We start from the raw sequence: 14,493 nt of genomic DNA on the forward strand, positions 1-14,493 counted from the left end.
GGGAGAAATTTTTTAAGATTTTACCCACCCCTGTTTTACAATAATCATGTTACGATTTGAAAACGAAAATGTAGTTATTTATGCCTAACAACATTTCATTTTATTGAAACTGTTAAATTATATACACTGAAATATGTATTTGATTAATAGCAATCAATTGATTTAGTTTTAAAAGCTGCATTATTTTCTGATCAATAAGATTCAAATACATAGGCTAGAGTAAGAAACTAATAACAAAAATAATAACATTTCTTCTCCCTCTATTATACAGCTTTGCCATATTCAGAATTGCATAAATATTATTCTATAATTATTGAAGTTAATCTTTCAAGTGCCTCAAAGGCTGTTCTATCCATAAAAGCCTAGACAGTCTGGGTTGCGAACCGACAGCATTCGAGTCAGGTCATCATTGGTCAAAACCAACTCTAGACATGGCTCGTCTACCGCCTGAGCTAACTCACAGAACTGAACATAACAATTGAATTAAAACAAACTCGTTTCACTTTCAAATATAGCAAAAATATCATGATACCGTCTGAAGGTCTGTCAGCATTAATCATCGCCAAATTATTGTTAGTCAATCTTACAATGGATGTATAATGTTGGTACATTAATTTTTGTAATTAAATACAAGTGTCCATTAAGTAATAAGATGAATGTCTCACCACACATACACACCCCACCACACAAACACACAGCCACACATGTGGACACACGCACACACACGCACATAGATGAATATAGAGACACGCTCCCATTAAAACATTGATTTATTGTATTCAACAAATGACTCGATTATTTTTTAATTGTAGTGAAAAATGTTTTAAATTTAAAATAAAATTAATTCGTTATATATGGCTAGCCATTTAAATTAATGGGTTTTCATAAAAAGAATAAATAAATGAATAAATGAAAAAAGCTTCAATGTTCAAATCAACACTCACGCACGCACACGCACACACGCACGCACACAGACAACATTTACAGATATACAAAAATACATCGTCTATATTTGCCAAACATCAGCAACATATTGAACGTTAAAATTGTCAACATGTTCATCATCTACCCGCGCAATCAACTTACGATTTATCACATGATGATAGCAATTTTGAAAAAAGTAGCGACAATGGGCTCTGCGTCATCCAGACAGACAATGGATCGAACGTTCGAGTGCTTAATCAACGAACCACCAATACACGATTTTATTATTCTACAAGAAATTTTCTCATTAAAACGTAGCAGAAAGAGAGAGAGAGAGGGGGGGGAGAGAAAGAGAGAAAAGAGAGAGAGAGAATATTTGTCGTTCTTTTGTTAGAACCAGTACTGTCCCACCGAGCTTATGTTTCTAGTTGTTCATAATGTTACACCTATCATTGAGTTGCCTAAGAAAGAGGATTCCATGACTCAACCGTAAAATATTTGTTAGTGTGTTTGAGTTGCTTTCCTCAAATGTATATATATCCGATGCGAGTGATTGCAAAGTAGTAGTAAAAAGAAGCTTAACTAAAGTTATCAAATCGACGAGTTATATTTTATTCATCTAAAATATTACGAATTTAATCTAATACGACTAAATATAAAGTAGTTACATATTTTTTTAATGTTTGAAATTAGCTTGTAATATATTTCCATATTTGGTGAATATTGTTATTTCAAATGTAATATTTATTATTTTTGAAAGAATTCTCTTTAAAACTAAAATATTTTTTTATTTCCAGCAGATCTTGACAACAAAATGAAATCATTTCGATTCGTTTTTGCTGGGACGTTTGTCCTATTCTTCCTCTCCTTAACATTCTCAGCCCCTTCGGTAATTAAATTTATTTTCATTTGTGAAGAAATAATTTATATTAATTATAAACATATGTTTTTAAATAAAAATATTCTCAGTTAAAAAAGAAAACAATTCCATTATACATCTTGTCGCACTGCAATAGTTCTATAAAAAAAGGACTTATTACACTGTGTAATATTTTTATGTTTTATTTTTTTATTTTATAAAGGATTCAGGACGCTTCAACAAAAATGATCCCGAGAATAAAAAAGGTCCTATAGGAGGAGTAAAACCAGGCCCACCCCCTCCCCAACCACCCCCTCCACCGCCACCTCGCAAAAAAGATGACCACACTGGAGAGCCGATGGTTAAAAAGGATCAAACTCGTCCACCTCCTCCTCCTCCTGCAGAACCGATGGTTAAAAAAGACCAAACTCGTCCACCCCAACCTGGTCATCCTCCACCAGGACCTCATGGACACCCGGAAAATGATTTTACGCCCGATCCCAGTTTAGCGCATGTGAAAAATTCTCACAATGAAGATGCTACTCGTGACCCGAACTTTACACACGATCCACAAAGAGAACGCCATGGTAAGGGTATCACTCGAGATCCAAACTTTACCCACGATCCAAACTTCCAACCAATGGGTGGCAAACATTTTAAGCTCGTTCCAAACTTCCACCAAATGCACAGTAAGGATTTTACCCGTGACCCAAACTTTACCCACGATCCCAACTTTCAACAGAAGGGCGGTCTCCATGAAAAAGATTTCACCCGTGACCCAAACTTTACCCACGATCCCAACTTCCAACCAATGGGTGGCAAACATTTTAAGCTCGTTCCAAACTTCCGCCGAATGCACAGTAAAGATTTTACCCGTGACCCAAACTTTACCCACGATCCCAACTTTCAGCATAAAGGCGGTTCCCATGAAAAAGATTTCACCCGTGACCCAAACTTTACCCACGATCCTAACTTTTTGCAAAAAGACGGTCATCATGGTAAAGATTTTACCCGAGATCAAAGTTTTACTCATGCCGATGACCACAAGCCACCCAAAGGTAAAAAAGATGGTCCGCGGGGAAAGAGACACGATCATGGAAGGGGAGAAGATCATGTCACACGTGATCCAAGTTTCACACACGATCCCAAAGGCGATACTTCCCACGATAAAGATGTTACTCACGATCCCAATTTTCCTCATGCTGAACCGAAATTTGAAGGTCCCAAACCGAACGTTGAAGGAAAAGGCCCAATGAGTCGCAAACATTAAATATTTGATTTTGATCATCGGACATTTGAAACATTTGAAAAATTAACGACGGAATGAATTATTTTGTTCCTAATAAAAACTTGCAAGCATCATTGAATGTTTTGTTTTTCATTTACGTACAATGTCAATCTCAAATTATTGAATACATTCCAAAGTAAAAGTCAATTCTTAACTTTGGCTGTGTTACACTGTACCATGTCGGAAACAATTTTGTTTGTTTAAAATAACGATTCATAAAAGCTTAATGCAAAAAAAAAATGACAAACAAGACATATAAACATACAAACTATGAAAACAAGTTACAAAACATTCGAGTTTCAACGAAATAATTCGTAATATCTCTGTCAGCAATATTTCAATTTCTACGTTTCTTCAAGTGTACGTTTAAGATGCCTAATGCTTGCGCGTATATAAACTAGTGCACGTAATTGTACATTCTTGTGGGGTAGATAACTATTAAAATATATGCAAACTTTAATGTAATGTTTTAATGAAAATAATGAAAAAATAAAAATAAGCATGGTGCCGTGCGGTGACATGTTTGTCAAGGATTGGTGATAAAATGTTCTTCCATAAGCTATTTTAGGAATCAATTATAATATGTACCTAGTTTTGTAATGTCATATATGGTAGGAATGTTCCAAAATATTAAAAAATTGCTTCTGAATTGTGTTTTTTCAACGTATTTTAAAATCTCAAACAAATGTCAAATGAATTAAGAATTTTTGATATTTGACACGACATTACAAAATTTTGTAATTGCTCTATCGTATTCTTCCCATCATAAGATTGTATGATTCAAAAGATTGTATGATTCCAGGTAAACGCAAGGTTTGAATAGTATAGTTCAATTCTTAAATACGTTGTGTATCAAACAAATATAAAACTTCTCTTCTCTGATTATTCTACAAAACATACCATACATACTAAAAAAAACAAGTGAGTTTGTACATTTAACTTTTAGTATTCGAAAGCGTAATTTGTTGTATAAACACATCCAAAACTAGATTAATTGTGTTAATAAGTAATGGAAATAAATAGTTAAACTATATAACAATTAAAATTATTAAAATAGAATCTTTTCAACGTGAAAGTTTTAAAAGAAGGTCAAAAGCGTTGTACTCATGCCTAAGTCGATGTGTCTTCACCAGGTAAGATGAAATTATTTATACCTTGTCAATATATACACTCTTTAAACACCTGTATTACGTTGTTATTATTTTAGTTAGTCTTACTTTTAGTTGCAGTTCCATAAACATTTTCATAGAATTAACGTGAAATAAAATAAAATAAATTGAGCCAACATTTAAATAAATTAAAACAAACCTAAATTAATAGGAAATAGATTAAAATGACGGCAAATAATCAAGAAATAATGACTCTCGGTGAGTTATTCAAGACAGCAGCCATTCCCGACTTTCTTCTGAAAAGTTCCGATGAAAAAGATCACGAAGGGATCGCCATGTCGACGTTTCAGGAAAATCTTCGCCTACACCAAGCCTCGTCCAGCACGCAACAGGGCACACAAAGAGCTCCCGGGTTCGACTACGTGCGTTGGAAGGCCCACGGAACACACCGTATGCACCACAACCCTGATGAATACGTCCAGATGTGTCAAGGTCTTGCTCCATACATCAGTTCAGTTGCTGCCAGTTCGTTTGAGGGTCTCGAAGAAAGGAGATGGGCTGGATTGACTCAGGCACCCCCACCCATACAAGGGCTTCCTCCTAAATCGGGATATTCATCTGTAGGTGGAGGAGGTTCAAGAGGTGGCTATTTGGAAAGTCAAAGTCGAGATGCGCAATGATGAAATATCTATTCGAATGTCGTGATTTTGAACTTTTTCATTTTTTGAATTACAATTTTAAAATGTTTAATGTATTATCTGTCATTGGACACAAATTTTTGTAAGACACTTTTCAAGTGCACTTTTAGGATTTAAACAAACATTAAAATTAAGTTAGATTAAATTCTTAATCATATACAAAACAACACCTTGAAACATTCATTTTGCATGGAAGTGGTATGAATGCAAAAACATTTCCATCATTTTTTATCATTTCTATCATTGTTAAACATGGAAATTCAGTTTTATATTTCAACAAAATGATATAGTGAATCAGATAAACTTAATAAAACAATATATGATAATTGAATGATGGCATTTTTTGCGTAACAAAGGAAGTCTAACGAGAATAAAATTAATCTGATTGTTGAAAACATCTGTGAAATAGTTTAAGTTTCTGAATAAAGTATCACACATATGCAGATGAATGAAAAAATTAACGTGACTGTCAATTATAGTGTCATCAAGACATTCATCATATGTTGTCTGATTGATCAAAATATAGAAGGATCATAGCTTAAATGTGCTGAAAATATATAATGCATCTATTGATTTATATATGCGTGTGTAGTTCATATGTAGGAAAGCAACGATGCTAGCTCCAGCAATTCATATATTCACTATTGTATGTATACATTAAAAATGGTTTCTATACAATACAATATATATATATATATATGAATATATGCATACATATATACATACATACCTACATAGACTATACAATAATGTAATTGCATACGATGTTTTTGTTATATAACATTATATCTGTAAAATAAATGTATTAAATCATTATAAGTGACGTTTTTAACAGATTTGTGTGTTTTTCGCATATAATTTGTTTAAATATTATTAAAATCTGTAATTTTATTCACGGAAAATAGCTAAAAATTATTAATTTTGATGTCATTTTGGTGTCAATTGATGGTAAAATTGCATAACTTTTTTGTCTTGGGTTTTTTTTATTGTAAATTTGTATATTTATTTTTTGTGAGCGGTAAATAGCGTTTATTCTGAAATCAATGAATTGGGTTGAATTAACATTTCTTATAATTTCACGGATGTTAAAATCATTTTTTAATATTTAAAAATTGAAATTATTTGATAAAATGAATAAGTTGAAAGTGATAAATGGACATAAAATTAATAAACAGTTGGTTTGGTTACTTGATCAATTTTTTTACCTAATTGTTTCATTTTTGTATTTTATTTTTCTAACTCAAATTAATTAATTAAAAAAAACTACAAAACTGCTAAGCTAACTTAAAGTGAAAGATTTTCCAATCATATATTTACAGATTGTTCACTAAAGATCATCATCAATCAATCAATTAGTTTCTTTATAAAAGTACTATTTCACTTTTATGTTCAACAGCATTCTTCAATGAATTTTGCAAAATCTTGGGATCCGCTCTGAACTTTTTAATGGATGGAGAAGTAGTCAGGGAAGGAGGTGGAAAGTCCCAGAGGAAAGGGCCCGAAAAAGCAAATGCAGATTTAGCAAAAGAGTGTTTTGCATGATTTAAGAAGTGAGAACAAGAAGACGGTCACAAACGGGACTTTTAGGTTCAATTAATATATCTGATAAGTACTTAGGAAATAATTTAGATTGAGACATACATAAATGTGCAAATTTAAAAAATTATTCTATATTTTATAGGTAGCCAGTGCAAGAGAACAAGATATGGAGATATATGAGAGAAGAGAAGGGCACAAGCAACTAGACGAGCAGCAGGGTTAAAAGCTTTACTTAAAGGGTAGAGTGTAGAATCAGGATTACAATAATCAATCGTAGATAAAACTAAATACACAACACGACAACAACGACAATGACAACATACGTTGGTATGTATATGTTGTAATACATCACCTAAACTAACACATTTTATGAAGATTTTTTTATAGTCATTTATACAATAAAATTATATGATTCATAGTACCTTTTAGGTAAAATATCATACAGAAAAGTGTATATACTAACATACGTAGTATGATTGAAAAGTAAATAAATCAATCAGTTTTGTTAAAAAGACATTGACAGAAATAGTAATAGTAATAATAATAATAATAATAATATTGATAATATTTTTAAAAGTGCTATTTGTAATCACTAATTGCTAACAGCCTGATATTAATTTTAAAAGTCTTTTCTGTAGCTACCTGTAAATGTGATGGGTATGGTTATGTGTGTCCGATACATGTATGTAAGTTTTTGCATGTCTATTTCTGTATAACAGCATACCGTGTTTGTGTGTCTGTTTGTGTGTATGTATCTACCTGTGTATATGTGTGTGTGTATCTGTGTGCGTCTGTCTGTCTGTCTGCATGCGTGTGTGCGTGTTTTTATAAGTGTCTGTCCCTTTAAAATTGAACTAGGATAACATTATCAGTGCTGTTATGCAGACTTGCTTCTGAAATATTTCTATTCAGAGGTAGTCAAGCTAGTTCTTATATAGTTGAGTCATATTCTATTATTAAATTCATACATATATGCATATATATATATATATATATATATATATATATGTTGGTAATGTTGTGAAAATATATATATATATATATATATATATATATATATAACAACACCACACACACACATACAATAAATTTTTGCATACATACACACACACACTTACACGCATATATATATTTATATATATATATATATATATATATATATATATATATATATTGATAATATAAATACATATTGATAATTTGTTCATACATATACTACATAAATAAATACAAACACACACACACACACACACACACACACACACACACACACACACACATAAATGCATATTGTATGATAATGAGCTGATGTCTCTTATATTAAAAACAGTTAAAACTTCACTGAATGGTTATATTTGCTTTGAGTGATCTCTTCTGATTTAGGCAGTTTGTGATTAAGGTATTTCTTTCATTCATTGGCTTGTTCTCTCATTCATTCATTGGTTTGTTGGTTCATTCATTTGTTTGTTCGTTCATTCATTCATTCGTTCATTCATTCATTCATTCATGAATATATTTAGATATATAAAATTTTAATATCATAAATATATAACATAAATAAACAATTAGTTTTTATATTCCCAAGAGGAAAAATGGATGAGTCAAAAGAAGATAGCGTTGCAAAGGTTAATAATAATAATATTAATAATTCGTATTAATATTTTAATTATTATTGCTATTATTATTTTTATTATTTATTAATTTTTTTTTATAATTCAACGATTGTATTGTTGTAAAGTTGAGGAAAGTATTGAATAATCTGTTGAAAGATGACGATGATGTTGATGATCATGACCTCAATAAGTGGCTAATAGGTTTGTTTGTTTGTTTGTTCGTTCATTTGTTTGTTTGTTCGTTTGTTTGTTTGTTTGTTTGTTCCTGATGATGATCTTGTTGTGACGAAGTAATAGTAGTAGTTGTATATCTCGCTGGGTTTGTTTTTACTCTAAATATATTTTCGCGTTTTATTAGCTCGAAACTATGATGTCTCAAAAGCAGAGGCCATGTTTAGAGAAGTAAGTTTTTTAATTCATTTATTCATCCGTTTATTCATTTGTTTATTCATTCGTTTATCCATTCATTCATTCATTCGTTCGTTCATTCGTTCATTCATTCATTCGTTCGTTCATTCATTAACTGTTAGATTATTTTGTTTACATAAAATTACAATGTTGCATCTATTGATTGGCTCCATTTCGTTTCGTTAATTATTATTATTGCTATTATTGTCATTTATTATTATCATTTATTATTATCATTTAATACTATTATTGTTATTATTGTTGTTGTCACTAGAGTATGAAGTTTAGGAAGGCAAAATACGTCGACACCTTATTTGATACCTACCAAATAGCAGAGGTATTTCTGGGCTGTTTCTGCTCTTGTTTATAATAGTAACCTTAATAATAATAATAATAATAATAATAATAATAATAATAATAATAATAATAATGAGGATAATGATGATAGTAATAATATCTAATAAAACAGAATTGCTAATAGTACTACTTCTATTACTACTATTACTACTACTATTATTACCCCTACTACTACTACTAACTACTACTACTACTACTACTACTACTACTACTACTACTACTACTACTACTAATTATAATAATAATAATAAAAATAATAATGATAATAATAGTACCTCTCTTTTTTCCAAGGTTCTCCAAAAATATTTCCCCGGCGGTTTCGTCGGCTTCGATAAAACCGGAAGTCCAGTTGTAGTCGAGCTGTTCGGCCAGTACGACATGGAGGGCATCATGAGGTCGTGTCGTAGGTCAGATCTCGAAAAGGTCAAACTCTTTCAGTGCGAGTTCACTGTTAGGTTGTGGAGAGATCAGACCAAAAAAGTGAGGGCATTGTTTGGCTCTTTTTTAACTTTTTTTTTAAAAAGATTCTGTACAACGCTGTTATAATGATGAATGTTTCTTTCGTTGTCAGCATCGTTATTCAAATTGAATTCTCTTGCAAATTTGTTTTGAACTTTTAAAGTTCGTGCTTACGTGTACAAATACGCATACAAACGCATGCACGCACATCCACACGCACACGCACACATCCATACATACACACATGTACACACTTATATACATACACATACATACAAACAAACATACACACAAACAAACAGTTGGGAAAAAGAGTTGACAACTTAACCGTCATATTTGATATGGAAGGTGTCGGCACTAAATTTCTTTGGAAACCTGGTTATTATTATTATTATTATATTATTATTATATTATTATTATTATTATATTATTATTATTTAATTATTATCATAATTTAAACGATAGGTCTGGACATGTACATAAGTCTTATAAAGTTGTTAGAGGATAATTATCCAGAGATGCTTAAGAGGCTGTGCGTTGTTAATGGTTGGTTGGCTGACTGTTTGGCTGGTTGGTTGGTTGGTTGGCTGGTTGATTGATTGATTGATTGATTGATTGATTGATTGATTGATTGATTGATTGATTGATTGATTGATTGATTGATTGATTGATTGATTGATTGATTGATTGATTGATTGAATATAGCTCCAGCAATATTTCCATACTTATGGAATCTGGTCACCCCACTGGTCAGCCCTGAGATGAGGCAGAAAATTGTGGTACTAAAAAAAGGTTTGTTTGTTTGTTTGTTTGTGTGTTTGTGTGTGGCCGTGTTATTTTGTTTGCTTGTATGGGTGTATGTGCGTGTATGGATGTGTTTTTGTGTGTCAGTCATTAATTTTTCATTTGTTTTTGTTTCTTTGTTGATTTTTGTTTAAATTTAACTTTCCTGCTGACCAGATGAAATGACCGAACAGTTGACTGGTTATCTCGGAGAAGAGTGCCTACCTGCCTATTTAGGCGGGAAACTAACAGACCCTGACGGAAATCCCAGATGTATCACGATGGTTCGTTGCTGTTGTAGTAGTAGTAGTTGTAGTAGTAGTAGTAGTAGTTGTAGTAGTAGTAGTAGTAGTAATATGTACTATACTAACTTTAATTAAAAAAAATTTACAAACTAAACTATTTAAAAGATAGGCCATCAAAATCTCAAACGGAAGTTTAATTTGACACCTTCCCCACCCACGCGCAGATAAATCAGGGGGGTCCAGTGCCTAATTCTTACTATTTGAGAGTCGCCGAAGACCCATCGTTGACGAGCGTCGTTGTCAACAGAAGGGATGAACATGTCGTGTGCGTTGATGTAACTGAAAGTAACACTATGATCTGGTTGGTTGGCTCGTTTGCCATTTGCTATTATGATATTTTTATTGCTATTATTTATTTATTTATTATTATTATTTATTATTATTATTACTAATTGTTATTCCTATTTTTTCATTAAACTGCAGTTGGGAGTTCAGGACGGATGAGCATGACATTGGTTTCGAAGTCAAGTACCTCGGGTTTGAAGCTCTGAATAACGATGATAATAATAATAATAATAATAATAATAATAACAATAATTATAATAATAATAATATGCTTGAAAATGAAATTAATAATAGTAGCGAAAAGATCATTGAAAAGGTTGATCGGACCAGTAGCAGTAATGTTATAAATAGTTGTAGTGGTAGTGGTAGTAATAGCAGTGATGGCTCTCTTGGTGGTGTGGTTGTCGTCGGCAGGCAACGGTACCACTGCGATTTTTTAGCTGAAGATGGCCGCTATCTATGTGACGATGATTCAAAAATCGGAAAATGTTGGTTTGGTTGGATGTTTGTTTGTTTGTATGTTTGTTGGTTTGTTCGGAAAATGTATGTTGGTTTGGTTTGTCTGGTTGGGTGTTTGTTCGTTTCTTTGTTCGTTCGCTTGTTTTCGGTGACTATTTTTGTCTTTTGGAAAGTTTTATAACAGGAGACAATGACATTATTTTCTACCTTTGTTAAGTAATTGCTATTATTAATAATAATAATATTGCGATAAAAATAATAGTAATAAATAATAATAATAATAATAATAATAAATAATAATAAATAAATAATAATAATAATTTTCCTCAGATAAAATAACCTTTGACAATTCGTACAGCTGGACGAAGTCAAAGATTTTGCATTATAAAGTGTGGACGGAGGCTTATACAATTAATAATAGTACCAATGAAAATGGTGATTGTGTATCTCGAAATATATCATTTGATAGGATTCGCGATGCTTCATCCGGTATCACAAATGATACATTCGATAAAGTATCATCCAATATATCATCCAGTATCTCAAATAAGACAGATAATGATGATAGTCTTGAGTGTGTCAGGCAGTCACTAATTAAAACTATCGCTAGGTTTAATAATGTGTTTAATACCAAGAATTATTATCAGTGATTATTATACATTATTCCTTTTGTGATATGATTTTGTAATGTATATGCGTTTTTAATTGATTGATTAGTTGATTGATTGGTTGATTGATTGATTGATTGATTGATTGATTGATTGATTGATTGGTTGGTTGATTGATTGATTGATTGATTGGTTGATTGATTGATTGGTTGATTGTTTTTTATTATCTACTGTTTTTAAATCTACCCAGTACTACCAAACATTCCATATTTGAAAAATACTGTAAATTCTAGTGATCCAACTATGTCCGATTATTAGGAGACGAGACGGTATCGAATCGAAATTTGTCTCGAATGAAACGATACTAAGAGACCTCTGAGTAACGAGAATTTGTTATTGCTTTGTAACATTTTATTTGTCCTGGTTATGACATTAAACTGACTCTCACTTACACATTAATATATAATATGTATATGCATATATGTGTACATACATACGTATATACATACATACGTATATACATACATACATGTGTCTTTTTGTGTGTGTGTGTTTTTGTGTGTATCTCTATAATTCCAAAAGTCTGTTATCAAATTCGAATTGTTAATAATCAAAAAATTTATTGATTTAATGATTGAATCCATTTTTGTGATGAAATAAACTTTGACAACGAAAAATTAAATATTGTCATTATCTTAATTTATTATTATTAACATTGGTATTATTGATAGATAGATAATTAAATAGGATAGATAGATAGATAGATAGATAGATAGATAGATAGATAGATAGATAGATAGATAGATCGATAGATAGAAAGATTCAGACAGATCTAGAGAAATACAAGACGAATAAATAGATGGATAGACAGATAGATAGATAATGAAAGATGGATAAATAGATAATGAGAAATGGATAGATAGACGGATGAATAGATAGATAGAAAGATAGATGAATGAGTGGATGAATGATGAATGGACGGATAGTAGCGTACATACATCATCATCAATCTATCTCAATTTTTATTGTCTGCATTAATGCTAAAGCCGATCGTATGCCTGGCGATAGCATGTGTTTTTTGGCAGAAAAATTTGCTTTTGTTGTTGTTATTATTGTCATTATTATTGTTGTTATTATTTGTGTTGTTGTTTCAACAACGACCATATTTGTGATTCAAATTTATGACGTGTCATTTCGGTAGAATAAGCAATTTGTATAACTAAGTGTATAACTAATTGTAACAGACAGACAAACAAGCAAAGGCATACAGACAGGTACACACACACACACACATGCGTACATACACAAACGGACACACACACACACACATACAAACAAGCAAAGACATTAAGAGGGATATCAAACATTAAGTCTTCATAATACAAACTTGTCTTCAATGATGAGGCGAGATTACTTCACTGAATGCTAATGCACAGCAATTGAACAACCGAATGGACGGAAAGGAATAAAAGAGGGTAAAATAAAATAGAGAGAGAAAGAGTGTGAGAAAAATAGAGAGGGAGAGAAAGAGAGAGAGAGAGAAAGAGAAGATGGAGAAACAGTACAAATACGATAAAGTGTTAATAGTATGAAGAAATGAGACAGTCTTAAAAAAGTGACTAAGAAAAAGAGAGAGAGAGAGAGAGTGATAGAAAGAAAAGAGAAAATGATAGAAAAAGAGAGAAGAAGGAAATGCATTATAAATTTCAACATATGGATGACCAGAGTAGGAAAGAATGCAATCACGTGCGTGGAGTGACATCAGCTGGAACAATCAGGTCGATGTTAAATAACATCAACGTTACACTACTTATGACATCAATGGCAACATTATTGCTAGCAACATCCTTATAACATCAATAGTGACATCATTAATGCTATCGTTAATTTTGACTCTATAAACTTCTTAAAATTAAATTAACAATAAGAATGTAAATTTTAGTACCGACCACAAAATCGAAGAAGAAAAATTGACAACAACACCGAAAACATCAGCAACAAATTACATCAACAACATCGAAAGCGGAAATACATCAACAGCATCAACGAATGACGTCATCAGCATGAACGATGACGTCAACAACAACAACAACGTCGACACCTTCATTATTTCGATCAAAATTTTGAAAGCCTCAAAAGGAAGCGAAAACGATTGAGAGAAAAAAAACATTTTTCTCACATTTCTGTATTTCTGTCAAAACTTCAAAATGAACAACGAAAACATCAATAACATCAACAACAACAAAAGTTACGTCATCAACAACAATTACAACAACAACAACAACATTTTAAGTTACAATCGTTTCTTAAGCAACAACCTCATCATCTACAACAACATCATTCAAAATAACCATATCGACTTCAACTTTAACAACATCAACAACAACATTGAAAACATCAACAACAACAACATTAACATTATTAACACTAATAACAATAATAGCAATAATAACATCAGCAACAACATCAACAACAACAACAACGGCACCAAAAATCTTTCATTTGTTTTGCCCGAATCTGATTATCTCTATTATACAGAACATTTGGATCTAGTTAGTTTTGTAGTTGTTGTTATTGTTGTTGTTGTTGGTGGTGGTGATAATGACGTCATTTTTTGTTGCTTTAGATGTTGCTGTTTTTGTGTATCAATAGCAAATGTGATGTTACGAATGTTCATTCTTTAAGAACTCTTACTCTTGTGTATTTGTGTTTCATCATTAAATTTTGTTGCATAAAACATTTCATATAAATATTTTTAAGAAATAAAACGTATAATAACAAAATTAATGAAAAAAAAAA

General features: G+C 31.5%; 3 protein-coding genes across 3 annotated transcripts; all 3 read left to right on the plus strand.

Annotated features, from left to right (window-relative positions):
* Positions 1-525: 525 nt before the first annotated feature.
* HELRODRAFT_169795 (hypothetical protein) lies at positions 526-3,053 on the plus strand (the record flags this gene model as incomplete). The annotated part of the gene is made up of 3 exons (XM_009015609.1): positions 526-541; positions 975-1,120; positions 2,007-3,053. The coding sequence occupies 3 exons, from the start codon at positions 526-528 to the stop codon at positions 3,051-3,053; spliced, it is 1,209 nt and encodes a 402-aa protein (XP_009013857.1).
* A 1,351-nt stretch (positions 3,054-4,404) lies between these two features.
* On the plus strand, positions 4,405-4,860 carry HELRODRAFT_169796 (hypothetical protein; the record flags this gene model as incomplete). The annotated part of the gene is made up of 1 exon (XM_009015610.1): positions 4,405-4,860. One exon carries the CDS (start codon positions 4,405-4,407, stop codon positions 4,858-4,860), a length of 456 nt encoding a protein of 151 aa, XP_009013858.1.
* Positions 4,861-7,773: 2,913 nt separating this feature from the next.
* HELRODRAFT_190871 (hypothetical protein) lies at positions 7,774-10,278 on the plus strand. The gene is made up of 10 exons (XM_009015611.1): positions 7,774-7,816; positions 8,003-8,042; positions 8,156-8,231; positions 8,389-8,432; positions 8,713-8,775; positions 9,087-9,275; positions 9,557-9,632; positions 9,720-9,800; positions 9,960-10,045; positions 10,213-10,278. The coding sequence occupies exons 2-10, from the start codon at positions 8,010-8,012 to the stop codon at positions 10,216-10,218; spliced, it is 654 nt and encodes a 217-aa protein (XP_009013859.1). The 5' UTR covers positions 7,774-7,816; positions 8,003-8,009; the 3' UTR covers positions 10,219-10,278.
* Positions 10,279-14,493: the final 4,215 nt, after the last annotated feature.

This window comes from Helobdella robusta, assembly GCF_000326865.2.
Source record: "Helobdella robusta unplaced genomic scaffold HELROscaffold_16, whole genome shotgun sequence".
NCBI classification, from domain to species: Eukaryota; Metazoa; Annelida; class Clitellata; order Rhynchobdellida; family Glossiphoniidae; genus Helobdella; species Helobdella robusta.